The sequence below is a fragment of the Mustela putorius genome, unplaced genomic scaffold (genome assembly GCF_011764305.1).
Source record: "Mustela putorius furo isolate JIRA1106 unplaced genomic scaffold, ASM1176430v1.1 tig00000145_pilon_pilon_pilon, whole genome shotgun sequence".
Taxonomy (NCBI): domain Eukaryota; kingdom Metazoa; phylum Chordata; class Mammalia; order Carnivora; family Mustelidae; genus Mustela; species Mustela putorius.
The window spans coordinates 26,380,085-26,405,598 of NW_025421294.1; the positions used below are offsets into that span (position 1 = coordinate 26,380,085).

The window sequence follows — 25,514 nt, forward strand, 5'->3', positions numbered from 1 at the left end:
AGGAGGGGAGGAAAGAGTGCCTCAGGGGGGTCTGCTCTGCAGCCAGGGCAGGAAGAGGCAAAGGCAGCTCAGGTGGGCTTTCCGCCCGCTTACTTCAGAGTAAGAAGCCAACATGAAGGCAATCATGACAATGACACATCTTCTCTGAACTCAGCCCAGGGCTCTGTACACAGGAGATGTTTGGTAAATGTGGAACTGAATTCACCTGTGTTCTGATATGTTAAAGGACAGAGTTTGAATGACGGCTGGCAGTGGACTTCAGAGGGAAGGGGAAACACTTAAGGGCAAAACCAGATAGTAGAAAGGCTTCTGTGAAGGCATTACTGCCATTAAAGGACTGCCTCCTGGGGGCCTTTCTATAGAAGGTTTAGAATTATGTTCCTATTGCCAACAGAGGCTGGAGGGGAGGTGCGAAGGAGTGCAGGGCACCAACGCCAGGCAAGGGAAAGGCCAGGACCTTATGTCGACAGCTGAGGGAGAGGCCAGCCCCCGGCAGAGCTTATAGATGGGTGAGGGTCTCCAGTGTCCCTTAGGAACAAGGACAGCATGTTCCCTGCTCAGCCGGGGCAACACAGGGCCATGCTCTGTGTGTGAGAGTCAGAGGTGGATAGGGCTGCATTTTTTCTCAGTCAAGCCCATCCAGATCTTCTCAGAGCCAGGCCATGAATGTCCGCACCCTCCTGCTCAGTGTTCTTCCAGGCAACGGCTCATTCAAGAGGAAGTTGCTCTTCCCAGTGTTGTCTGTCCCCAACCATCCCCTCCGCCTTCCTACCCCAGAACAATCTGCAAGCCCAGCCCAACTGCCACCAATGCCCTCTCTCCCCAATGCCTGACCTCACTGTGGCCTCCACAAAAGGCTGCCTCAGGTCTCAGTGACAGCTCCAGATCACCCAACGAGAAGGACTAGTTAAGAAACCACTTCCAAGAGCACTGCAGGCCGCAGACGAAACTTCAACAAACCTCCCCGTCCCCAGAAAAACCAGCTTCACTGGCCTTCCAGAGGCTCATGACCAAGCCGTTCCATGCAAACCTCTGCCTACCAGGGGCCCAACTCACTGGTTGTGGGTATCTGCCTCCTTTGAATCGAGGGCCACGACAAGGAGAAAACAACCGAAATGGGCGCACCAAGGGGACTCAAGGCAGCATCTTGCAGAAATCTAATTAACATTTGCATCTGGCTAGAGAGGGCCCCGGCTTGGAAAAGGTCAAGTTTCCTGAAGACTCTATTTGCCAATATAATTTAATTGTTAAGACTAACACCCTAACATTTAATTAGGGTGCCAGTGTGAAAAAATTAAAATGAGATTACGATTAAATACTAATTAAGCAGAAGATGAAATGCGGCGAAGATCTCACAGCCCTGATAATTTGCATATCTTAATAGCAAGCAGTGAAGACGGCTGATACAAGAACACAAACTCAGGCAGTGGGTGCTTCCGTGCTGTTCTTCCCAAGTCCCCGTCTCCTGGCTTGGGCCTTCCCTAGGTGACGCCTCTGCCGAGCCCGGCAGGACTGGGGCTGGGTTATTTCCTTCTGGAGCCAGGATGGGGCCTGATGGGGTAAACTGAACCCACAGGGGACACATCACAGCCTTCGAGTTCTCTGATCCTGGTAAACCAAGTGGGGTCCAGGCCAAAACCCTGTCGCTCTGATGCCACAGGGAGCCTCCCACCTGGGACAGCTCATCATCTCGGCCCAGAAATCGCTCCTCCAGAGACTCACGGGTAAGTCTAAAAGCTATTGTTCTTCCCTCATCCTGGCTGACATATAAGCACCATCTTCTTTAGGATTCCTTTCCCAATCACCCTGACTCCGGGAGTGCCCAGCGTCCCACAGAGCCACTTTCACTCTGTCAACCTACCTTGCTTCCCAGCACTTACACCCCAACAATTAACTGGTATTCTTCTGTTGTTATTTATTTATTTATTTATTTATTGCCACCTCCCCCCATCTCCCTTACGGTAATCCTGCTGTCTGCTCTGTTCTCAGTGCTTGGCATGATGATTGCCACATAGTAGGTGCTTAGAAAATAGGGGCTGAGTAAGGAAATGAATGAATGAAAGGGCCTCTCTGGTAAATTACCCGAGGGGGTCTGCGGCCCTCAGCTGGCTCCTCCACAGTGCTCCACGGTGCTTTCTAAAACCCCATCAACAAGGTAAGGTACCTCAAGGATATACGTAGAGCTGAAGTCCCCAAGCAAGGGGACCCAACTAGAGCAATTCTCAGCCTCTGGTCTGCAGGGCTCGAAGCCCAAGGACCAGTGCCCTACCAAAGTTGGAGTCTTTTTTTTTTTTTAAAGATTTTATTTATTTATTTGACAGAGATCACAAGTAGGCAGAGAGGCAGGCAGAGAGAGAAAGGAAGGGAAGCAGGCCCCCTGCTGAGCAGAGAGCCTGATGAGGGGCTCAATCCCAGGACCCTGAGATCATGACCCGAGCCGAAGGCAGCGGCCTAACCCACTGAGCCACCCAGGCACCCCCAAAGTTGGAATCTTAAAGACCAGAATGCCAAGCCTCACAAGCAGGGGACAGGTGGCCCTGAGCTAGGAACAGGCATAATGTTGAGAACTCAGCAAGACAGAAGGGATTCCAAGCTCAACTGGGTCAGATTCAGTAAGGAGAGGGAAGGAGAGAGGGGGGAGGTAGGGAGGGAGGGAAGGAAAGAGAGGAGGTGAGGAAGACAGAGGGAAAGAGGGAAGGAGGGAGGGAGAGAAAGAGAGAGAGAGAGAGAAAGAGTCTAGCCCCAAGAGAGGTGCACGTTTCATCCTGGTCACTCAGGGATCAGGTGTCAGACTGGACACAGGTGGCCCTTTTGGGCAGGGGACTGATGGAAGTGCAGGAAGGGGAGCATTGTCATAATGGCAGCAGCCAACAGGTGAAGAGCACTGTGGGATATGGTAGCAGTGTAAGGGATATTCTGGAATTAATTTAATAGTGGTCCCTACACCACCTCTGTGAGGCCAGTGCTGCCATCCATCAATGCCTATTCTGGGACTTTAACCTGAGATTAGTTAAATAACCTATACCAGGTCCTACATGGTAGAAGTGGCAAAGGATCCCCGACCACAAACTCTGAGGCCAGCCAGCATTCCCCCACAACCCCCTTGCCCCCTTTGGCCACATGCTCAATGCCCGTAAGGAGCCAAATCAGCTTCCCCAAAGGCTGAAAAATGCAAATCAGATGGTGGCTTTTGCAAATTCCACACCCTGCCCTTGGGTGGCTTTCCACTGTCTTCCCTCAGGCTGAGCTGCAGGGCCAACCAGCCCCTGTGGCCACACAGATACACATAGTCTGTGGAGCACTTTTTACCCTTGGCACAGAGAAGCACCCTGCTGGGATGTTCTTCTCTCTTACCAAAGTGGTGCCGGCCTATTATATCTTGGAGTTCTCGGTCCCATCCACATCTGCTCTGGAAAACCTTCCCCAATCCCAGGCTGGGTTCTGGGCTTCCTCTGACCTCCCACAGCCCCTGTATTGGAATTACCATGTAGCCCCCACAAGAGTTGGTGAGCTCAGTGAGGTCTGGCCAGGCCACAGGCTGGAGCCCAACAGTGTACATGGGGCCTAGCCCCTGAGAGGTGCTAAACAAAGGCTGAATGGCTCAAGAGCTTTCCACGGACCGGAAGCCACCTTCTTGGGTTGCTGCCCAAGGTTACGTACAGCTGGGCAGTTGGGTCCTCTGCACCTTCCAAAGGAGTCTCTGTACATTTATACACAACCTGTCCATAAATACGGCAACCCAACTGCCACCCAAACATCCTTTTTGTTCCAAATGACCAGAGGTTAAGCTTGAAAAAAACTCAATTATTCTCCCCAAATGCCTCTGAATTATTTATGAAAACTAAATAAAGAATAAAACAGACACTGATGAACCAGAGGCCTTGCCAGGGCCAGAAAGTTAGAAGGTGGAAAACAAGTAATTTTCCAAGAACGTGTATGTTTACTATTTTTTCTCTCTTATGGCAGAAAATGACAAATTGTCTTTAAAGGTCTGCTGCCTAGCAACCACATTCTGCTGGGGCTGCTTGGGAGATGTTAATTGTAGCTTCTTCAAACAGTATGAAGAACGTCTAAAGGTCTAAAACTCAAAGGTAATAACCAATCTGAGTGCTGGGGAGCCAGAGCAGCTCTGGAGGAAGCACTCGACCCTGTTCTGCCCAGACGCAGGGATACATGCACGGCCCTGACCTCCAGTTCCTCTTCCTGAGACTGAAGACGACAACCACGAACAGTCTGGTTTTCCACACCTATTTCCCCAGGAAGAACCCAGAACAGGCTCTACCAGAAACTAAAAGTGGAGGCTGACATGACCTCTAAAAGCCAAGACAACAACCACAGGCAACTTTCCCTGGGTCGTTCTTATACATGATCACGAGATTAGTGGATGTCATTTGAACATCTCATCCTGGGACCTTGGTCTCTGCTTCTTTTTCTCAAGGGTGAATTATTGTATCAGGGTGTATTTCAGATCGAGAGACACCAAGAGGAAGTTCAGTTATATAAGGAATGGCTCTGCCACTTATCATTAATTACAAAGTAGGATTATTTGTGTAATTATTTGTTGGATGTCCATCTCCTCCAGTAATTCAGCTGAGAGAAGCAGAGGCTGCATGTGCCCTGATTATCACTGGACCGGTCTGTGGCACCATTCCCGCCATGCAGCAGGTGTTCAAGAAATGCTGTACAGCGAATAAATGAATGAACCCCAGGATTTGTCTGAAGTGGGACTAAACTCTGAAACTTCCTATCCTGCCTGGTATGCAGGGGACTGGCCCCAAAGATTATTCCAGGTGACTTTAGGAACTGGTCTTGGTCACTGTCCCAAAGTCAATGAAAATAGCTTTGGCCAAGATGGCCTCTCCTTGACCATTGTCAAGGAGTCCCAATATAAAGCTAGGAGTGGCACCTTCCCCCAAATCTTCCAAAGGATGTTTGGGGGTCTGTCCTGAAAGAGCCAAATGAAATTACTACTGAATACCTCATTTTAAATCCCAATTGCTTTTTTTCTGAGCACTTCATCTCATTAGAAACAACAGCTAAGGGGCACCTGGGTGCCTCAGTGGGTTAAGTCTTTGCCTTTGGCTCAGGTCATGATCTCACAGTCCTGGGATGGAGTCCTGCATTAGGCTCTCTGCTCAGCGGGGAGCCTACTTCCCCCACTCTCTATCTGCCTGCCTCTCTGCCTACTTGTGATCTCTCTGTCAAATAAATCAATAAAATCTTTTTTTTTTAAATAAATAAAATCTTTTATTAAAAAAACAGTTAATTTTGAAAAGTAACTGTCCTATTAAATCAGGTGCCATTCTAAATGTTTTACGTATATATAATATACATGTATCTCTACATATAATGCCAACTGATCCATATCACCTCCATTTTACAGATAGAGAAACTGAGACTCAAAGTAAACCACTATTTGAGGTCTGCACTATATTTTAACTGCTGCAATATTACTGCCTGGGAGCCAGCCAGGTATTTCTTCTTTTACAAAGTCTCTCCTGGGGGAGGGGTGTGTGGGTGGCTCAGTCGTTAAGCATCTGCCTTCTTCTCAAGTCATGATCCCAGGGTCCTGGGACTGAGGTCTAAGTCAGGCTCCCTGCAGATAGGAGGGAGCCTGTCCCCCCCCTACTCATGCACGCATGCTCTCTCTCAAATAAATAAATAAAATCTTAAAAACAAAACAAAACAAAAAAAGCCTCCTGGGCTGGAATCTGATACAAAGAGTATCTCAGCCAGGGGTGCCTGGTTGGCACAGTCAGCTAAGCTTCCGACTACTGGTTTCACCTCAGGTCATGATCTCAGGGTTATGAGATCAAGCCCTGTATTGGGCTCTGCTCAGCACTGAGGCTGCTTAGGATTCTCTTTTCCTCTCTTCTCTCCTCCACCCTCCCCTGCTGGCTCTCTCAAATAAATAAATAAATCTTAGAAAGAAAAAAAAGAGAGTATCTCAGCCAAAAGCAAACTTACTTTAAATTAGTCATAAAACACCAGAGAAGGACTCTGAACACAGCCACCCTCTGCCCAGCCCCATTCAAGCTACCACTAGGCTAATTTGGTCAGACTTCTTCATCTCTCAAACACATACCCTCTTTCTCTTTCACAAGGATAACAGCACTTCCTGCTCTTTAAAAGAATTTATTACACACATTTCTTTTGCAAGACAAGCCCCAGAGGCCAGGAGGACTTTCCAGCTGGCGAGAGCAGCACTGGTTCTAACTATACTGGAAGTGGATTCTGCTCCCCACTCCAGAGGAAGGCAGCAGGAGTCTAAGAAAGCAGGCACTTGGCCCAGTGGAAGGGCTCCCCCTCACCGCCTGCCTGCATGCCCCACGGGGCGGCAGAGGAACTGTTGACTAGAAACATGGCTTGAAACCACAGGGCAAGCATAAAACCTTTCTGGATTTCTCGTATTTTATCTTTATTTTTTAAAATTAATTTATTTAAAAAAAAGATGTTATTTATTTATTTGACAGAGAGAAAGAGATCACAAGTAGGCAGAGAGGTGGGGGTCGGGGAAGCAGGCTCCCTGCTGAGCAAAGAGCCTGATGCAGGCGGGGCTGGATCCCAGGACCCTGAGATCATGACCTGAACTTGAAGGCAGCGGCTTAACCCACTGAGCCACCCAGGTGCCCCTTGTATTTTATCTTTAAAGTTTGTCGGCATTTTGCCTTTTACTGTAACATATGCCATCACTGTTTTAATAAAAAATGTTATTTCAAACATCTGGATAGCACCTGTGCTCCTCTAGGATGGCATCTTCTTTACCCTGTGGTTTTGCACCCCAACACATTCTGGCCACCCATGCCGGTACCCAGGGTAGAAGGATCCCATTTTTTAAAAGCAACAGGTCAAGCCATTAAGCTGCATCCTTGCTGCCTTTTCGGGGGGGGGGGGGACTTAGAAACTTTCATGGACCCTGAGTCTAGGGGACACCCCAGTGGTGACAGAGACTGTGCATTCACAAGGATCATCTTTTTCTCTGAGGCCCTGTCCCCAAGGGCAAGAAACTGAGTATGGTAAAGGGCCCCTGTGGAAACTGCAGAGAGCCCTATTCTCTCATCTAGGGGGTTACCAATTTGTCACCAAGGCCTACAAAGGAAAAGGACAGATGCATCCCAACTCCTATCCCACCCCATTCTGGGACCATCGAAGACTTTGATCCCAGGGAGGCTGCACCTCCACTCACTTCCTCCACCTTTGGGATCCACAAGCCTCAGGGAAGGACAGCTACTTCTACTGAACAGAGAGGCCATGGCAGGGCTCTACAGATGATGACCTGGAGGCTCAGGGACGAACAGTCAGAGTTCCTCAGTGGCAAAGCTGGCCGCACCTCTCCTAACAGACGCTTTCCTGTTTAGCACCTGCATCCTACTACCAAAGGACCAGCTCCCTGGAGACAGCACCTGCATTTTCTGCATCTCCCCCATCCTCTCCCCGCTGGCACCCAGCTGGGCCTGTCAGGTGCCCTCACATGCTTGCTGAGCTTAATCACTATCAGTAGCTCTTGGGTCCTGAAGACCCGGGTCCCTGCCCATTGGCTGATTTTTGGGGGCTCAGACTTCCTGAAAACCCTGCCCAGGGGAAACCCCCACCGCTCGGCCTGTCCTTCCGTCTGCCTCTTTGCACCAGGCCTGAGAAAGACACAGCCTCAAACAGCAGCTTCCAACCTACGGGGCCAGCCTCAGGTCTTCTCCTGAACTGTCCTTCATACCAAGGCCAGGCCGATGGTTTGGCAGAAAACTGTCAGTCCCTTGGCCACTGTTGGTGAGGGAGGGATCAGCAGGTGGACCCCACTCACCCACATTCCCTGCCTTTGCTTAGGTCACTGAACCAGGCTGGAAGGCCTCCCCTTTTTCCTTCGGCTTCAGGGTCCTTCCAGGGAGGATCAAGTCAGGAACTCCCATCTTGGCAAATTAAGGAGAAAGGTCTGTGGCAGTAGTTCTCAAACCTGGTTTCCAACAAAAGGGCTTCGAGAAAAGTACAGAGACCTGGGGTCCCCACTCTAGACCATTTAAGTCAGAGCTTCTGGGGATGAGGTAGGATGGGGGCCTGGTATTAGTATTTAAAAGAATAGCCTTCATGATTCCATCAGATTCGCAGAGTTAGGACCCACGAAGTGGTAAGCACCAATAATGGTTATGCGATCTGGTCTGACAAGCCAAGCCAGAAACCCAAGGCCATAGCATGGTTTATAACTAGTACCCCCTTCCCAGGACAGGCTAAGCCCTTCCCTTCCTTCAGGGCTGGTCTGCTGATTTAAGCCCTAAGGGACACATCTCAGCTTTGTTGGGATCCTATAGGCAGGCAGAGCAGAGGAAGGGAGCAGCCTGTGTCCTTGGGGTCAACTATACCTTTGTCCTCTACTGCCAAAGGGGATCCTGCAGCCGACTTCAGACTTGGTACACTTCCACCGAAAACCCATTTTCCCAGGAACCCCTGGGCCTGTCCCTTCAGCTCCAGTACTGAGGCCTGTATTCCCCCACCCCTTCTTTCACTCTGGCCAGGGAGGCCACTGACTGGTTAAAGACCAGAAGGGAAGCTGGGCCTCCAGGCCTCAGCCCTGTCCAGGGTCCTGACTCCTGGTCAGAGCACTTTTTTCCAGCCCTGCAGCACCTTACTCTGGTATAGAGAGAACCCCTAGATTTATACCTTCAGGAGCACTGAGGAGGGCGGCCCCTGGCAGGTCATCACAGGGGCAGCCGCTGGTCTGGCGTAGACCCAAGCCCAGCCCTTACTGTGGCTTTTGGCTTCACTATGTGCTGGTGCTGCTGCTAAGCTAAGAACTCCTAGTTATCAAAACCCCCATGCCATCACTGTCCACACTGAGAAATGAAGAGACAAAGGGAACCATGGGCTCCCCACCAGGGACAGGCCTGCACCATGCACATCAATTTACAAGTATTCTGGCTGGGATCTTGGGTCAGACTGGAAACACACTGTATGACCAGCCTGAGAGCCACCCCACAGGTATATTACTGCAGGGGACTGGACAGATGGGACTCCCAAATCCCCTTCCACCAAGGTGACCAAAGCTCTCTCCCCTTAGGCCCTACAGACTATCAAGGGACTCCTCTTCAACCCCCTCACAGAAAGAGAGGGAACAGCCCAGCGAGGAGATTTAGCGCAAACATTATCTGCCGCCAAATCCTTGCTTTTCATCTCTGCCTTCTCATGAGCCAAATAATTTGGAAGCTTTCATTGATGGTTTCCTCTCGGCCCCACGATCACTTGGAATTTATGCCGGCTATGGTTCAGCCTCCTCACTTAGGGGACGAGGGAAACCTCACAGGCTGCACTCCAGCCTGCTGTGGGAGGAAAAACTTGTCCTTGGCCACAGTTCAAGGCAGGGAGGGCTTCCTCAGCCCTCCTGGAGCCCAGGACTTGAGGGCGGATGTCTTCAGTCAGGCCTCAGAGCTGCCTGCAGAGGCCCTGGGGCTCAAACCCAGGGCTATACAGTCCCCAGCAGAGCTGGGCATCGGCACCCCTACAAAGATGTGATTCTATTTTTAGGTGGAGAAAGGTTCAAAGGCTCTGTGCTGGAAAACCCAAGAGGGAGGGGAATTTTTAGCCTCATGCAAATCACTCTTTCCCCTCAGCCTTCACTGACACCTGTTTCCTCCCAGCCCCTGGCCTATCCAGGGTACAGATGGCAGCCCTGCCCTTGGGATCACTACCTTGAGAAACGGCCCCACCTCCTGCTGGTGCTTGGAGAAAGCAGGGCAGGCAGAGTTGGGGGAACCAGCCATCCCCAGCAACTCCCCAGAACTACCCACTCTTCTCCAATCTGAATAGCCACAGTGGGCAGGGGCAGGTTGAATTCTGAGACAGGTTCCTCATCTCCAAAAAGGGCAGAGAATTCCTGCCTCCTAGGTATAGGAAAGGAACATAAAGTGGCTATTGTTTTACTAATGCAACTATAGTAACTGGGGAGGCCCAGTGGCTCTAAGTTGGGGGTAAGAGGGCAGGAGGGGAGTGAGGGTAGAGGAGAAGAGAGGTGGTCCCAGAGGCTCCCAGAGTCCTACAGCACACTCTGCCTCGTGCATTCCAGTGCCCCTGAGCACATCCATCTACCCACTGAGCAGGGCTGATACAAGAGGGCGCTAAGAACTTCAAAACAGTATCCCTCATGCCCACCTAATTCTCAGCTTTCATCCCAGTCCTTACTGCATTCCCAGAGGCATCTCTTTCCACCTTTACCCCTCTCCCATGGGGCCAAAGGAGGGCACTAGGTTGGGGGACGGGGATGGGAGGCATCAGGTCCCAATCCGCACCCTACACACACAAAAAAGAGAATCCTAGGGTAGGCCAGCTCGAGGAGCTTTTTTTTCCAAATGCAAGGTTCTGCGGCAGATGCGCCCCCTATCCCCAAGGGACAGGTTAACTACCGCTGCTCAGGACTGCCCCCGAAGCCATGATTGCTTCTGCAGTTAGTGGGGAGCAGGGCTCCAGGCTCAGAACAAAGATACCTCCCCGACTCCACTTCAAGGGCTATGCACCAAGACTCTGGGCCTTCCCACCCTTGGTAATGTTGGCCTCAAGAGCTTCAGGTCTTCGCTACACAACCCTGGGATCCTCAATTTCCTCATTGTAACAGATGCACTGAGAAGGATCAAAAAAGTGAAATGTCCAGCCCAGCTCCTGGCTATGCTGTAGGGCCAGATTCAAACCCCATTCCTGGGGGCTCAATGCACTTGCAGCTGCATCTGTGCAAAGGGCCTCTTCTGTGCCCTGTGCAATGCACTGAGGACCTGAGAGAGTGTGACGTGGTCCTAGGATGTGATTTTTCAGGGGCCACAAGAAGCAGGATCATGATGTCCATTCATGTCCAACACCACCCACCTCCGGTGCTCTTTTTCACAGCTTGAGAAGGCAGGCATACCTACCTCTACCTGCCATAAGCAACATCCCAGGCCCAAGTACGGAAGGCTTGGGATGCAGATGCATGGGACTCGGGCAGAAAGAGCAGATAACTTAATTGGATGATCCTGAGGACCCCAGCCCTCACCCCCATATCAGCACCTCGTGGTGCCCTTGGCTTATCCTCCGGAACATTCCAAATCTGACTGCTTCCTCTTCTACTGCCACTACTTGGCTGTCAGCCACCATGGCTTCTCTCCTGGACAGCTGCAGAGCAGTCCTCCCGGCTCCCACCCCTGCCCACATTTTCCTTTCTCTTCGTAGCAGCCAGTGGGGCCTTTTGTGAACACATCAGACTTGGTCATTACCCTGCTTATGATCCTTGAAAGGCCTCTACTCTCACTCAGCTCAACTGGAACATCTTTACAACAACCTACACGGCTACTGCTGGCACATGTACCCCCTTCTCCCATTCATGGCACTTAGCAACACTGGCCTGGCTCTGCAGGGCTTCTTCTCTCTGGGGGGGAAGGCTCCCCCCACCTCGCATCTGCAGCGTTCCCTCCCTCACTCTCCACGGCAGTCCGCTCCTGTCACTTCCCCACCACTGCTTCCTCTTTGTCCAGACACTCATCACTACCCACCTCTGAGGGCTTCTTTTCGTTCTGCCGGGGCCAGCCCGACTTGGTGCTGCTGGGCAGTTTGGAGCATCGTGAAGCAGATGTAGCGTGACCTGCAGAGAGAGCACAGCCCATTAGGGGCCCCTGGAAGGCCAGGAACACCACCCACCCACCCACCCACCACCTACCCCTGCCCAAGGACAGGAAGCTTGTAAGGAAGGCTCTGACTTGCATGTTCAGGAGGTGGAAACCTCTGTGAGACCCTGTCCCTGCTCTGGACCTCTCCAAGGACGCGTGGGGACGTGAGTGCTTCCTCCGCTCACCAAGCATAGGGGCTTAGGAAATAAAAGGCAGTGACCCAAACTCAGGATTAGCTTATTCTGTGATCCATTACAGGTCTCTTGCCCTCTCTGATCCTCTGCTTATTCCTTGGGGAAGGAGGCCATCTGTGGCCATGCTTCATTCCTGCCCTAGGTGGGGATAACTGGAGACACTATCCTATCTGGGATGATGCCCAGTGGATACGCAGAGGCACGAAAGGCCAGTAGGAAGAATGCTGCTCTAAAGTAAACCATGGGGTGCCTGGGTGGCTCAATGGGTTAAAGCCTCTGCCTTCGGCTTGGGTCATGATCTCAGGGTCCTGGGATCGAGTCCCACATCGGGCTCTCTGCTCAACAGGGAGCCTGCTTCCTCCTCTCTCTCTGCCTGCCTCTCTGCCTACTTGTGATTTCTGTCTGTCAAATAAATAAATAAAATCTTTAAAAAAATAAAAATAAAAATAAAGTAAACCCATTTGCTAGCTTGTCACCCTGGGCAAATGACTTAACCTGAACTTAACTTAACAAAAAGCTGTGAGAATTCAGGGACGCCACGCCTCTTAAGGCTTAGCAGAGTCCCCGGCCCAGAGCCTGGCTCGATACACATGAGATATTACCACTAGAGTCCGAGGCCCTTGCTGGACCGCAGGACTACAGCCTTTATCCCGTGGGTCCAAGGGGCAGCAGCCATGGGTGGGTGCACGAGTGGGGGGCTGGTGGGAAGGGAGTAAGCCACAGTCCAGCCCAACTCTACTGCAGCTGCCCGGACCCCCACTCCTGCAGGTGCCTGGCCCTCAGGGGTTCCCGTGCCTGACTGAAGTCAGAAGCAAAGGATGCGGTTCTTCTTGGCTCTGCTGAGACAAGCCACAGCCAATGTGGTTGCGGCCACAGAGGGCGGGACGCTGTGATCTCCTGCCACAGGGAGGAAGGGCTGGCCAGGTTAGACACCAGAGCCGAGCTGAGCAAACAGATTCTAAAGGGCAGTGAATGAGACCTGGAGGTAGGGAAGGGGCTGGGACTGACTGGCCATCTTGGTGTCTGTCCTCAGGATCTTGGGGGGCTATCCCCAGCTGCTCAGCACATTCGTGAACAAACTGAGGTGCAGAGCTGCAGGGCTCCAGGCCCAGCCTCCCTGGCAATGAGCTCAGCCTCTTCCTCTGTGTGGGTTCCCACCAGGCTGCAGGGAGTTGGCAGTGTACCTCTCCTACGTAGGGTACAACAGAACTCCTTACTGGACCAGCTCATGCAGGGCAGGTTCCTAAGGCATCTGGGAAGAGCGGCCTTCTGGTATCAGAGAAAAGCTCCCACCTTCTGCAAACCTCCCTTATCTCCCCCCACATTTGAGAAGGGGCTCCCTAAGCCTCTTTTCTCCTCGACCATCCCTGTGACCCCCAACCCCACGTCATCCAGCTGCCACACAGCCCATACACAAGTCTACCTCTCAGATTCTCCTGCCAAGATCCCTTGTTAATTCCGTTGACAAACATTTACTGAACACCTATTATGTACCTGCTCTAACTGGGGACACAGCAATGAGCCAGACATGACCCCGCTTATCAAGGAGCTTACCGCTAATTAAGAAATGATACTTCTATCAGGTAATTATAATAAAACTTAACAGATTTTCTGTCTGTTGTGCAGAGACTTTCAACAGGGTCCTGATCTAACATTAAGGGCCAGAGGGAGAGGGATGTGCTCCTAGCAGCCAGGAGCAGCAAATGCAAAAAAATAGAGGGGAGATGATCTTTTCCAACCAGAGAAAAACACGTGGGACTGAGACCTAGGGGGTAGAGGGGAGTAGGGTGAAGAAGACAGCAAGGGTCTAGAGGCCACACATATGTACGACTTTCTCAGTACTAAGTACAAGGACCTGGCCTGATTAACACTTTCATCAACACTGAGACAATGGGGCAGCCTCCCCCCATTTGGGCCTGGGGGCCTGATAATTACTCAAATGCTTTCCTTGTAGGAGCCCCAAATGGAAGGCCTTACTGTCAGTGGTGTCAGAGTTGTCGCTGCTGATGGAGTATTTTCGCCTCTTCTCTTCCATCTGCAACAAAAGGCAGGCTCCATTATACTTATAGGAGGCTTGGGGAATCCTCAGATTCTCAGAAAACTGCCCAATAACCTACCTCCCCATACTCACCCTGCTGCAGTTAAGAACAAGAACAAGGCCCTCTTGCCCTAGCCTTCTCCCAGCCAGCCTCACCCTCTCTCCCAAGCCACCCACAGGAGCCCTGGGAGTGGGACAGAGGGCTGCATCTCCCACCTCCCGAGTCCAGAGCCCCAAGATGAGCAGGAGTCCAGCCAAAGACGACAGAAGGAGGGCAAGGGAGTCAGTGGCCCCAGAACAATGATTAGGGCCTGCTCAGCCCTAGCTTCCACTCAAGGCAACTCAAGTGGTCCAGAGAATCCACTCCCACCCCAGAGGAGATGCAGGAAGGGGAAACAAGACTGATTCTTCCAGAGGGACCATGCCACCTGAGTTTAGAGACAAGCCAGCTCAGATAGCACTGAAGGCACATTCTGAGGGTGGTGGCCAGAGGAGTGTGGAAAGGACATAGGAGGAGGGACGCTCCAAGCTGGGTTCCTGAGACACGCCCGGCCCAGGGGGATTGGTCCTAGGCTGGGCTACCCTCCTTCAAGCGATGTCCTTCCCCAGATAAGAACATTAACCACCTTTATCTCAACTACAGGATTTTACTTCAAGGTAGGATGAGCAGCTCCCCATACTGAACTCCTTCCTCTTAACAACACTGGCTCGGCTCATGATCCTAACACCCCCGGAAGCTCCGAGCCATTGGCTTCCCTGACTACCGAGGCACCGGGCCTTGTCCAACTCTAACTGGCTGAACTGGGATTTGAATCCATGTGGTCTTATGCCTGAGCCCACACTGAGAGCTGCCTTTTGTGCCAGGGTCAGCTCTTGCCTGTGGGGAACGCTTTCCCACCCACTATTTCCTTGGATCCCACAGAGTCCAGGGTGGCAGGGCTTGCTTCTGTCTCTTCTTGGAGGGGAGCAACCCAAGGGGCTTGTTCACCTGCCCTGTGTCTCACAGCTAGTCAGTAGCTGAGTCCTAATGTGAGAACAGATCTGGGATTCAGAACCCATAGCATTTTCCAATCACTTTCCTGTTCGTCTGGAACCTGGGCCACCTCACTGCCCGAAGCAAAGGGCAAGGAGCCAGTGTCAGTCAAGAGAAGTCCTGCTGCTCAGTCTAGCTGCCGGCCAACCGGGGTCCCCACCGGTCCCCATGGGGCGCCTGTCACTGCCACCCACTCCAACAAGTCTGTTTGTGCCGAGCCCTGGGTTTCCCATTATATCCCGGTGACCCTGCAGAGACAAGGGAACATCAGCTCTTTAAGGTGGGGCATGACCATCCAGACCTCTAGGCCAACCAGGACCCTCCGCCTCAGACCTGACCTCAGCCAAGACATTCTCCCCACTCCAGTGTCCCCTAACAGCAGGATTAGGATGATAGAAAGATTCCCTTGGGCAGCTCCACAGGGGCAGGCAGAGCCTGAGGCTACCAGCGGCATAAGTGCCAGGGATGTAAATTCCTCAACACTGTGACAGAAAGAGGAGGATGCCTTGGTACACAGGGACCTCATGAAACCCTAAGAGCAGACCCTCTATGCCAGTGGGCATGATGGCTGCTTCCCTTTTGCAGATGAGGAAAAGGAAGCACAGAGGTTAAATGACTTGCTCAAGATCACAGTGCTTATAAGAAGTTTATCTGGTTCAGGAGCACATGCTCTTCACCTTCAGACTTCTCTGCCTCCGTGCAACAGAGTACAAGCAGTCCCATGGCCCAGGTTGTGGATTGAATGGGACAATAATGCTCTGCTACCCACAGCTTCCATCCTTGCTCTCCTCCGGCATCTGAGTGTGACAAAGATGACTTTGACAGGGCCCTGAGCCTAGCCTGCCTCTTACCAGCCCAGCACTCTCACAGGTGGGGGCAGCAGCAGGATATGTGCTATGACCGCCTCTACTTTTCTTTCTTGCAATCCTGCCCGTGGATCCCAGGTGCTTCCACTTCCAGGCCCACATCTCCCAAAGAAGAAAAGAAACTCTGGATTTGGGTTATTGAATTCAAATTCTAACTCTACTCCTCTACAGACCTGGGTTCTTGGGAAAGATGTGCCTCCCAGACGACAAGGATTCCATCTGGATTTTCACATAAGTCTCCTGAACTTCCAATGTTGGCAATTGTTTCAGAATTTTAAAAACACTTTGAGAGGGCCAAACTAAACACATCTATGGGCCAGAATTGGCTGGTGAGAATAAATGAGAGCAGCGTTGAGCCCTGAGCGCGGTGGCTGGCTCTCCACATAAGTGCTAGTCATTCTGTGATAATCTGGGGCCAGGTGAGAAGTCCTCTGAGCCACACCCCCTCACCCAGGGGCACCTACACTGTAAATCAGACCACCTGGGACAGGACCCTCTGACGGCCAATGCCCTTCTGGTAATGTTGTTTCCTGCTGCCCAGGGACCTGTCACAGTGACTTGCAGCATGCAGACCTGTACCCCACCCTCAGCCCTGTCCAACCTGCCCTCTGTGAAAACACCCTAGAGTTCTCTGGGATAGGGTGTTATTAAGGGAGCAGATTGTGTGTGGCTTAATTGGAATAATAACCAAGCTTCAGAGGGAAGCTACTGTTTTGTGAGTGAAGCTTCTTTCCTTTGAACCAGGTCTGTTCCAAAGGCCTCCCTGCCTCAGGTGAGCCTCCACTGTAAGTGGCTAATGAAGTGCCAAAGGAGGCCTGGGCTCTCCCATGGGACAGTCCTTTGTCCCTGGAACCCCCATTCCAACACAGCTAGGAGACAGGGAGGACTCCTTCACCAAAGCCAAAATCCAGGCCAGGCGGGTGGGTGCTGACACTTGGGTTTTGGCCTCTAGTTTCCTCTCTCCACTAGCTCCTCCAACCTGTCCCAAAGCAAGGTCTGCTCTGGGAGAACACCCTACTGTCCTAAGGCACTTACTTGTGGGGGCTTTTGAAGCCCTACCTATAAAGGAGAGTCTAGGAGAGCAAGGGTCCCTTTTTCCTCCCCTTGGCACCTCCCACACCATCCCCAGCACAGAGACACAGAGACACAGCTCTCCTCTGAGCATGGTGTCCTAGGGATCCTTCAATGCAGCAGCCCCACGGCCTCTCTGCAATCTCTGCCCCACAGCCAACCCCTGACAAGTCCAGTGGGCTCTCCCTCCAGAACTTACGCTGAATGCATCCATTTGTCCTGCCTGTCTACTGCTACCAACCTGGCCCGAACCAGTCCCATCTCTTGCCTGGACTTTGCATTCATTTCCTAGCTCCCGCTATCGCTCCTCCCCTATCTAGAATCCACAGAGCAGCCAGAGTGACCTTTAAAAAAACATAAATCAGATCGTGTCATACCCCCTCTTTTTAAAATCTTTCAAAGGCTTCCTGCCGATCAAAGGACAAAACTCAAACTCTTGACCACAATATCCTACACGATCCGGCCCCTTCCTACCTCAGCAAGTTCACAGGGCCCACTATCCCCTTCCTCACGGCTTTCTAGCTACACTGGTCTCCTTTCATCTCCGGAAAGAAGCCACAAATTCCATGCTTTGGGACCTATGCACAGATGTGCTCTCTGCCTGGAAGATTCTATGTAGTGCGTACATGTCTGATGTTTTATCCTTCACATTTCAGCTTCAATGTCAAGGAGGTCTTCGCCTGCTACCTTCTCTAAAGAGAGCCCACAACGCCGTTAGTCAACATCTTCAGAGCCTCCACCACAATTACAGTCTGGTGATCTACTTGTTGAATGCCTTCCTCCTCAGAGAGGGGAGTGAGAAGCACGGTCTGTCTGGATCTCCGCGAGAGCCCCGATGGCCCCTGATGTTATCCCCAGCACACGATATGGGCTTGGTACCCAGGGAGTGTGGAGTATGTTCTTGTCCCTTCCCTACAGAAGTGTGGGGAGCACAGAGCCCAACTGGCCGGCCTGCAGCTTGCAGGAACAAACACCCCAGGCCAAGATTTTGTCCTGTTTTCACAGCCTGCCTTCCCCATCTTAACCTCACACATTTTCCAGGAGGCTTTATTTGGTTGGGCTCCTGGCTAATGATCAATGTCAACTAAGTAATAGGGCAGCAATTTGGTGGCAGATGTTTTCTTGGCAGCACTAGCCATTGGCCTTAGTGGGGGCCTTGGGTCTGGACTTGAAACATCAATGCCCAATGCCAGCCCCCTTTAAAGACCTCTCTGCAAATAAACTCAAACACCCTGGGCCTCCATTAACGCTCTTCCAGCTGACCCTGGGAACAGTGGGCCTTTCAGCTCCACTAGTGCAGCAGCTCCCTGGGCAGTTAAAACACCCCAACCTGGCCTCCGGCCTCTCCTCCCTGGGGGACACCAGGCCTGCCCTGCCCGCCACCACACACAGCAGGACTTCGTCTTCTTCCTTAAAAAAGGTAAGGGGGGGGAATGGCTTTCAAGCAGGCAATTTACCATTCCAGACAATCTTTCAAAGAGAAACAAAAACTCTCCCTGTCTGAGGCAGACCGCTTAGGCGTGTGTGTAATAAGATGCTAATACAATTTAATGATATTTCGGCTGGAAAACCTGTCCTCAGAGCCTCCTTGTGTCGGGAAGGCCAGACATTCAGAAAACAAAAACTGCATGCTCTTAAACCGCTTTAAGCGGGGGTCGAGCCCCGCTCTTTCCTATCTCTCATTAACTTTAATGCCTTCTCGGGGACAGTAATTGCTATTACAGAAAAGATTTTGTACACACAGATCCTCAAACTTGCTTCTCCGAGCATAGGGGCACCTTAGTCCTCCTCCAACACTCATCATGGCCCACCTGCAATACCAAGTGTCCCAGAGGGTACCCAGCTCCCTTGAAACATGCTGCCCACACTCACCCCCCAAACCCAGTTCTGGGGACATACCTAGGGGATCCTGGAAGAATGAAAGGGGCTTTGTCTACTTTGTCCTTCTGCACCTTCTCACCCTACCCTCCACCTCAGAGAGGGCAGAGCTCAGTCCGCTCGCTCCCACAGATGGCTGCCCATTGGCCACTGCAAGGTCCTTCCGAGCCCTTCTTCAGGGAAGGGAGCTGGCTCTCTGGCCTAGCCTAAAGGGGAGAGATCAAAGGTCAAAGCTGCATCTGGGCCCTCTCCAGTTCATTAATAATAGTAAAAATGGCCAATACTAATCAAGTGCTTACCACATGCCTGGCTTTGGGTTTAATCTTCTTTATGCAATATATTGCTCAATCCATACACCAATCATGGGGTAGGGACTGTTATTAACCCCACTTGCAGATGAAGAAAGTGAGGAACAAAGCAACTGTCACAGCTGATGACTGCACAGCTATAGCATTCAAATTCAGGTTATCTGACGCCAGGTGGTGTACCCTGCCCCCTCCCCACCCCGCCACCTCCCGATGGTACTCAGGCCTGTTGTAGCCCAGAGTGTGGCTGGGGTACTCCAGATTCCTATGAGTTATCTGAGAACCTTTCTGGGTTCCTAAACTTTGAGCCACACAGTCAGGGTCTTTTGTGGATGGAAGACAAAGCAGGCCAGGGGTTAACTCCTCCCCACAATCCTGACCTTGCCCTGGAGCACCTAAAGGTAGAACTAACTTTGAGGTCTGTGAAGAGCTTGCTAAATGAGTTGTGAAGAATTTGGACTGGAAGTCACTGAACCGGGTCTTGGGTATAAGATAACCTCCTCCCTGTCACCAGCAACTCCAGTTAGCCAGAACACCCTGCTCGCCACCGCCCCCCACCAGTGCTACCTCAAAGATGTGGTAGTCAGTGTCAAAGGCCTACTCTCAAAATTCTGGGGTGCACCCTGGGGGCTGGGACCAGCAGTCCCACCTCACCTGCCAATGAAAGCCAAGTGGAAGCTCTCTTGGATTAGTGTTACTGGCCATTTAGCCGAGCAATTTAGGCAAAGGAAAAGCATGCTGGATGGGAAATGTTCTGGAAACATTGCTGCATCCCAAGTCCAAACAACTTTGTCCTTAAACACTTCATCTCCAAAAGTGCTAGAGAGACCTTTGGCCAAACAGTTTCAAAATCAACATTCAGTGCAAGGCTTGCTGCCTGGGGCAAGGACTTCCCTCTGTGAGGGATTTGCTGTAGAACCAAATGCTTTTCCACTCCAAACACCCAACAGCACTTGGGACAACGCAGAGGACTCCAGATCAAACAAACATCCCCTTTTTTCCCCCACCATGCAAACTTTCTCAATAAATTATTCGCCCACTTCGGATCAAAGCCTGTTTTGCAGCCTGTGACCTAAAAAGCAAATAGCGTCTCTTAAACATGAAAGCACTCCTCCCTGCCTGGGTCGGCTTTATTACTCATTCCTTCCCCTTACAGTTATTCTGTTGTTATTTTCCTCCTCTGCTTGTTAGATCGCTTTGCAAGTCCCAACCCGCCTGAGGAAAAAGAGACGGGAGGGATGGTTCCTTCACTTGGGGCCCTAAGGTGATAGAGGAAGTCAGGGTAGGGGAGAAGCCAGCACCCTGGGAACCCAGGAAACAGGGCCAGGCCCGGTTGGCAGCTCCTTGCACGGCCCCTTTGCCAAATGTCCTACTGGGAATTTTACCAGTAAAGGGAGGGAGTTAATGCCACTGTGGAAGGAGGGGCCAGGCAGCCGTACCACCACCTGGGCCCCTGATTCAGTCTGCAAACAGAAACGTAAAGGGGACATCCTGACCGCCAGTCTAGGCTCAAAGCTCAGGGCTCCTCCCCTTTCCAACAAAGGCAAGGCTGCTGGCCAGTCCTGCCCTTTCAGCTCCTCCCCAATTCTCTTTAGCGCAGCTGTGAGTGCAGACAAGGAGCCTCCCTATAACCCCCTGCAAAACTCAGCCTCTGGGTAAAACTTTATGTCCCGCAGTGGATGAGCGAGGGGTGCTAAGCGCGGGAGCAAAGTCTGGAAATCTGCAGAGACCAGAGTCGCCCGGCGCAGCGTGTCCTTGGCTCAGGGAACAGGGAAACACGGTCCCTCCCGCCCCCAACAGCCCGGGGCACAAGAGACCTGCAGCCAAGGTGGTTAAAAAAAAAGCGTCCCGGCCCGCGGTTGAGGCTAAGAGGATTGGGAGGAGGGGTGGCGCGTGCCTCCAGCCTGCCCCTGGAGGCAGTCAGCGGGACCGCAGGCTGGAGGCGCGCCGGCGTGATTCCGACCGCGGGAGCCGGGAGGAGGAGCCGGAGGTGGCTGCGGGGGGCTCCGGCCCAGGCGAAGGAAGGGCAAGAGGCGGTTCGGGCCGGGGTGGCGGACCTGACGCCTGGGGCGGGGGGAGGGCTTTAGGTGAAGCCGGTAAGAGGAGCCGAACCTCTAGGGAAGTGGGCAGCTACGTGTGGCGGGGGACTGGTTGTGTGTGGGGTGTCCTGGGCCTCTGGAAGCCACAGCGAAGCCTTCCTGCCTGTCTCGCAGACATCCCCACCTTCTGATATAACAGCTACGAGTCGCCAAGCTGACCCCTTCTCATCCCTTGGCCTGGAGACCAGAGTGTCTTAGGCTCAGGGATAGGCGGGAAGGGACCGGAGGGAGCCACAAGTCTGCAGCCAGGCGGGGAGGAAGCGGGCGGGTGCCGCTCCGCAGGCGCAGGCGAGTGGGTGGGAAGGAGGGAGGGAGAGAGGGAGGAAGGAGGTGAGGCCGGGAAGATGCCACTGCCGGGGGCGGGGCGCGGCCGGGGATCCGGGAGAGGGACTGCAGCGGTGCTTAGTGGGGGCTGGGGCTGCAGTGTCACTTATTTGAGGGTCAGGTGTGTATGTCCCGGGCTGAGACTGCCACTTGCCTACATCTTCCCGGTACCACCCAGGGGGCAGAGACGGAGGCGGAGGTTAGGGGACTGCAGTACTGTCCCCGAAGCGGGACGCGAACCGGCTGAGTTGGGAGAAGGTAAACAAGGGCCACGCCCCCTGCCGTCGCCCCGCGGGCGCGCACCCGCCGCTCCGGCCGCAGCCGGTACATTTCCACTCTCCTAGCGCTTCTCCCCCGCCGGTCTCCCGCGCAGCCCCGAAGGGGGGGCTGCCCCCGACCCCAGCCCCCGCCCGGTACGTCGGGGCTGCACACCCGGCATACTCACCTGGAAAGGGTGTCCCCCGCCCCTCCAAAACACTGTGTTTAATTTGTGCAGAGCCTCCGCGCCCGGGAGCTAAGCATGCTGCCCCCGCGTGCAGCGCCCGCGTGCACCCAACCCAGAGAGGGGGCGACAGGGCGGAGGCGGTGGCCCCCGGAAGGTGTCTGGGACCGGACCGGCTGCACGTGAGCCCAGCGCGGAGTCATGTGCACCGGCTCAGCCCGGTTCGGCGGCCGGACGTGCTGCGTATCAACAAAATGAAACTCAGGGCGACAGGAGGGCAGATAGCTCCAGGTCCTCTGAACGCCCATCCCCGGCGGAACGACCTCCCCACCACTGCTGTCTCCCGCCGCAGCCCCTCCGCGCGGCCAGAGCCCGCGGGGCAAGTTGCAGCCCTGGCGCGCCCCCGCCCGCCCGCGCCCCCTCACCGGCCCGGGGGCGCTTTGCCGCAGTCATTAATAAAGAAGGTCGCCAAGCTCACCCTTCCAAAAGTTGTTGTTGCATGCGCCCCTCTCAGCCTCCCCGCAATGTACTCTTTAAAACACGACTGACCAACATGCGCAATCTCTCTCCCCTGTGCTGTGCATCTCCCGCCCCCCCCCCCCCCGCGCCCTGGCTTCCTAGAACAGGCAGCCAGCAGGAGAGAGAGGGAGCGAGCGAGCAAGAGAGAGAGAGCGAGCGAGAGCGAGGGAGCGAGGAGCGCTGGCAGATCTGTTGCAAAAAACACAAAATAACGCCGTGGAGATGCGCAGGGCCCATCGCTCGGGGCTGGATCTTACCTTCCTCCACGGTGCCCTTCCGAGGGGCGCTGCCCTGGACTACGCGCCGCGGCGGGGGCCGGCGCGGGAAGGATGCACCCGAAACCCCGAGCTCCTGGGGCCGGCGCGGGCGGGCGGGGGGCGCGCATCCATCCGGGGTCGCGGTGAGGGAGGCGGCCGGGCCCGCGGCGTCCCCGGCCCCGCACCCTTGCTGGGGACGGTCAGCCCTCTGGACCTAAACCCTTGCCTCTAGGAATGGGCGCAAAGTAACTCCATGGACGCTACTCACCACCCCCCCTCCAAAATAGCCTCCAACTGCGATGGCCGCGGTCGGCACCATTCACCAATCCCCCTGTGTATGTTTCTGTTTCTTTTTAAACCAAGACTTCCTTGTGATCTCTTTAGAAAAAAAAAAAAATGTGTTGGGGTGGGGGTGGGGTGGGGGCGGGCGGGAGGAGCGAGGGAGGGGGAGTAGCCACTTTTTTCTTATTCACTCGGATCTCCACTCCTGACACCCCCAGCCGCCCGCCCCACCCCCAGCCCAGTTGTTTGGCTTCGGAAGCGGGTCCAGGTAGCGTTGCAGGCCTCATGGGGGAGGGTGTTCTGCCGGGCTGCCCGTCTGCCTGCACCTCGGGCCCAGACTCCCCATGGGCTCTGGGGCGCCCCCAGCCCGCCCTGTCCCCAGGGCCGGGCCCGAGCGGCGGCTGCGCCCGTGCAAGTCCCATCAGGTCTGCTCACACTTCACACACTCACACACATACCCCGCCCCTCCACTCTCTCACTCACACTTTCTGCTCACACTCCGCCCCCTTCGCTCCCCAGACCCGGGCGGCGCCCCCCGCAACCTTTAAAAAAAAAAAAAAAAGCAAGCTTATACTTAAAAAAATCTTTTGGCGCCATATTAATGACGTACTTAAAATTTGCCATTTCTCCCTGCGTCAAAAAGACGTTTCTTTGCAAATAACAGCCTGAAGGCGACACTCGCGGAGGGAACGAGGTTTGCACTGAGCACCCCGCCTCCCGGGGCTCCAACGCTGGAAGACCCTCGCCCTAGGCCCTGCTCCTGAATCGCTGGTTTAAAAATGCGAATCGAATAAATCGCGTGGCGCTTTGCAGCGCCAGAAGTGAGCAGAAAGTGCTGGCAGGAGCGGAGGGGAGGGGCGCGCGCGCGAGTCTGGGGGAGGGGGCGCGGCCCTCCTCCCCCACCCACGGCAGATGGAAACTAACAACCCGGGCGGGGGGAACTTGAAATTGTGGGCGACCTCAAGAAAGAGGGGCGGTCCGTGGAGAGGGTCCTTCTCGGGTTCGTCGCCCCCTCCCCCGCCCGGGTGCCTCCGAGCTCCCAGCTCTGCCCCGCATTTCCGGGGGTTGGGGAACGCAATGATGGGTGGGTGGGTAGCTGCTTGCCCCGGTCCCAGTAGGAGTTTGCCCCACAGTGTCCCCTTCCCCCAACCCCCAGCTCGTCCTTCCCATTACCCCTAAAGGGTTAAAAATCGAGGGGGCAACTTCCAAAGGCTGGCACTGGGCGAGGAAGCGGGGCGCCCCTTTCCCCACCCTTCGCCTCCTCGCCCCTCCTCCTCCGGCTCCACTTCCCGACTTGACCTTGTGGTGCACAAACAGTGCGCTCGGATCCTCGCAGTTTCTGGAAGAAGCGCTTGCGCTCGCCAGGCAGGCGGGCTGTCGGGCGGCTCGCGGGCGGTGGCGGGGCCTTGGATCGGTTCCCGGAGCCACGGGCCACACCCACCCAACCCGCGGCACCCGCCGCGCTCACCTTCTCTCGAGGAAGGAGCTGGGCTGGCCTCCTGGGTGGGGTGGGGTGGGGGGCAGCTGCAGCCTTCTCCGGATGCTCCCAGCTGGGGAGGGGGTGGTCTGGTCTCAGGCTGGGTTTGGTGGGGGAGACCTGGGAGCCTGGGTCAACATCCCCAAAGCATCGTTGCCAACTTTTCTTTAACTCTCCCTTTTGGCTGCCCCTCAGAGATAATACAGTCATTTTTTTCAACTCACCTTTGGCTTTGACGGCACGTGGGTGAGTTGGTGAACGGGATCAGGAACCGCCTTCCCTCTCCAAGACTGAAGGTTGTTTATTCTTTCCTTCTTTCCCTTCTAACCCCCTTCTGTGGAAAGATAAATATTCAATTTACATAAGATGACATTTATGTGACAATTAAAAAGATCCCCCGATGGAATGTTGTGAACACATTTCCTTATAGGAGAAATAAATCTAATAATAAACAAACTCATAATAACAGCACAAATCCTCTGACAGGGTAAATTGTCTACACAACAAAGAGGGAGATGATGAATGCAGAAATAAGCACTTTTTGCAACAAGAAAGAAATATGTACTCAAAGGGAGGCACTGCAACATTTTCTTCCTTGGCCTTCATTCACAAAGTTTGGGGAGGCTTGTCTGGCAAGATTGAGGAACTGGGGTACCACCTCCTGGTTAGACCTGACTCCAGCTCTGAGTGGTCAGTTGTTAGGATTTTTTGTTAGGATTTTTTCAAACCCAAGCTCCATGGCAGAAAACATGACGCAGGCTGTCTGCATGTAACAAAATGGTTAGCTACCTGAATTCTTATCCTAGGTTTGCAGTTGAGAAGCTACTTGATGTGGACAAGTGCATTCATTTCTCTGGGTCTCTTTCCTCTTCGTAGAACAGGATGGCTGGAGGGGTCCTGAAGCGGTGTGTCTGTATATATATGCTGTTTGTGAAAATACAAACACTCCTGGCTCAGAGTGCACATCACACAAGAGCATTTTCTCTGGTGCTTAAGTTTTGGAAGGGTGAATATGCTCCCTGAAGGTTCTTAACACTGAAAAACTGCAGAACAATGATTTCTGTCTTGCTCTCCATGAGAACATAGACAAGATCTCCTAGTTAGGGCAAAAAGA

The 25,514-nt window shown here is 53.5% G+C and overlaps 1 protein-coding gene across 15 annotated transcripts in view; it reads right to left on the reverse strand.

The window, feature by feature from the left end:
• JADE2 (jade family PHD finger 2) overlaps nt 1-24,329 on the reverse strand; it is a 53,456-nt gene extending 29,127 nt beyond the window's left edge. For 2 of the 15 annotated variants that reach the window (XM_045075499.1, XM_013052495.2), the window contains exons 1-3: nt 22,642-23,017; nt 13,745-13,844; nt 11,502-11,590 (exon numbers count right to left, since the gene is read on the reverse strand). In XM_045075499.1, the coding sequence (XP_044931434.1) occupies nt 11,502-11,590; nt 13,745-13,844 (189 nt within the window). In that variant the 5' untranslated portion in view covers nt 22,642-23,017. Of the gene's footprint in view, nt 1-11,501; nt 11,591-13,744; nt 13,845-18,716; nt 18,902-18,994; nt 21,238-21,868; nt 21,953-22,343; nt 22,438-22,641; nt 23,018-24,222 lie in introns of those variants that run through there. The other 13 variants (XM_013052496.2, XM_004744957.3, XM_013052492.2 and 10 more) reach the window with 12 other exon arrangements.
• Between the last annotated feature and the right edge of the window lie 1,185 nt (nt 24,330-25,514).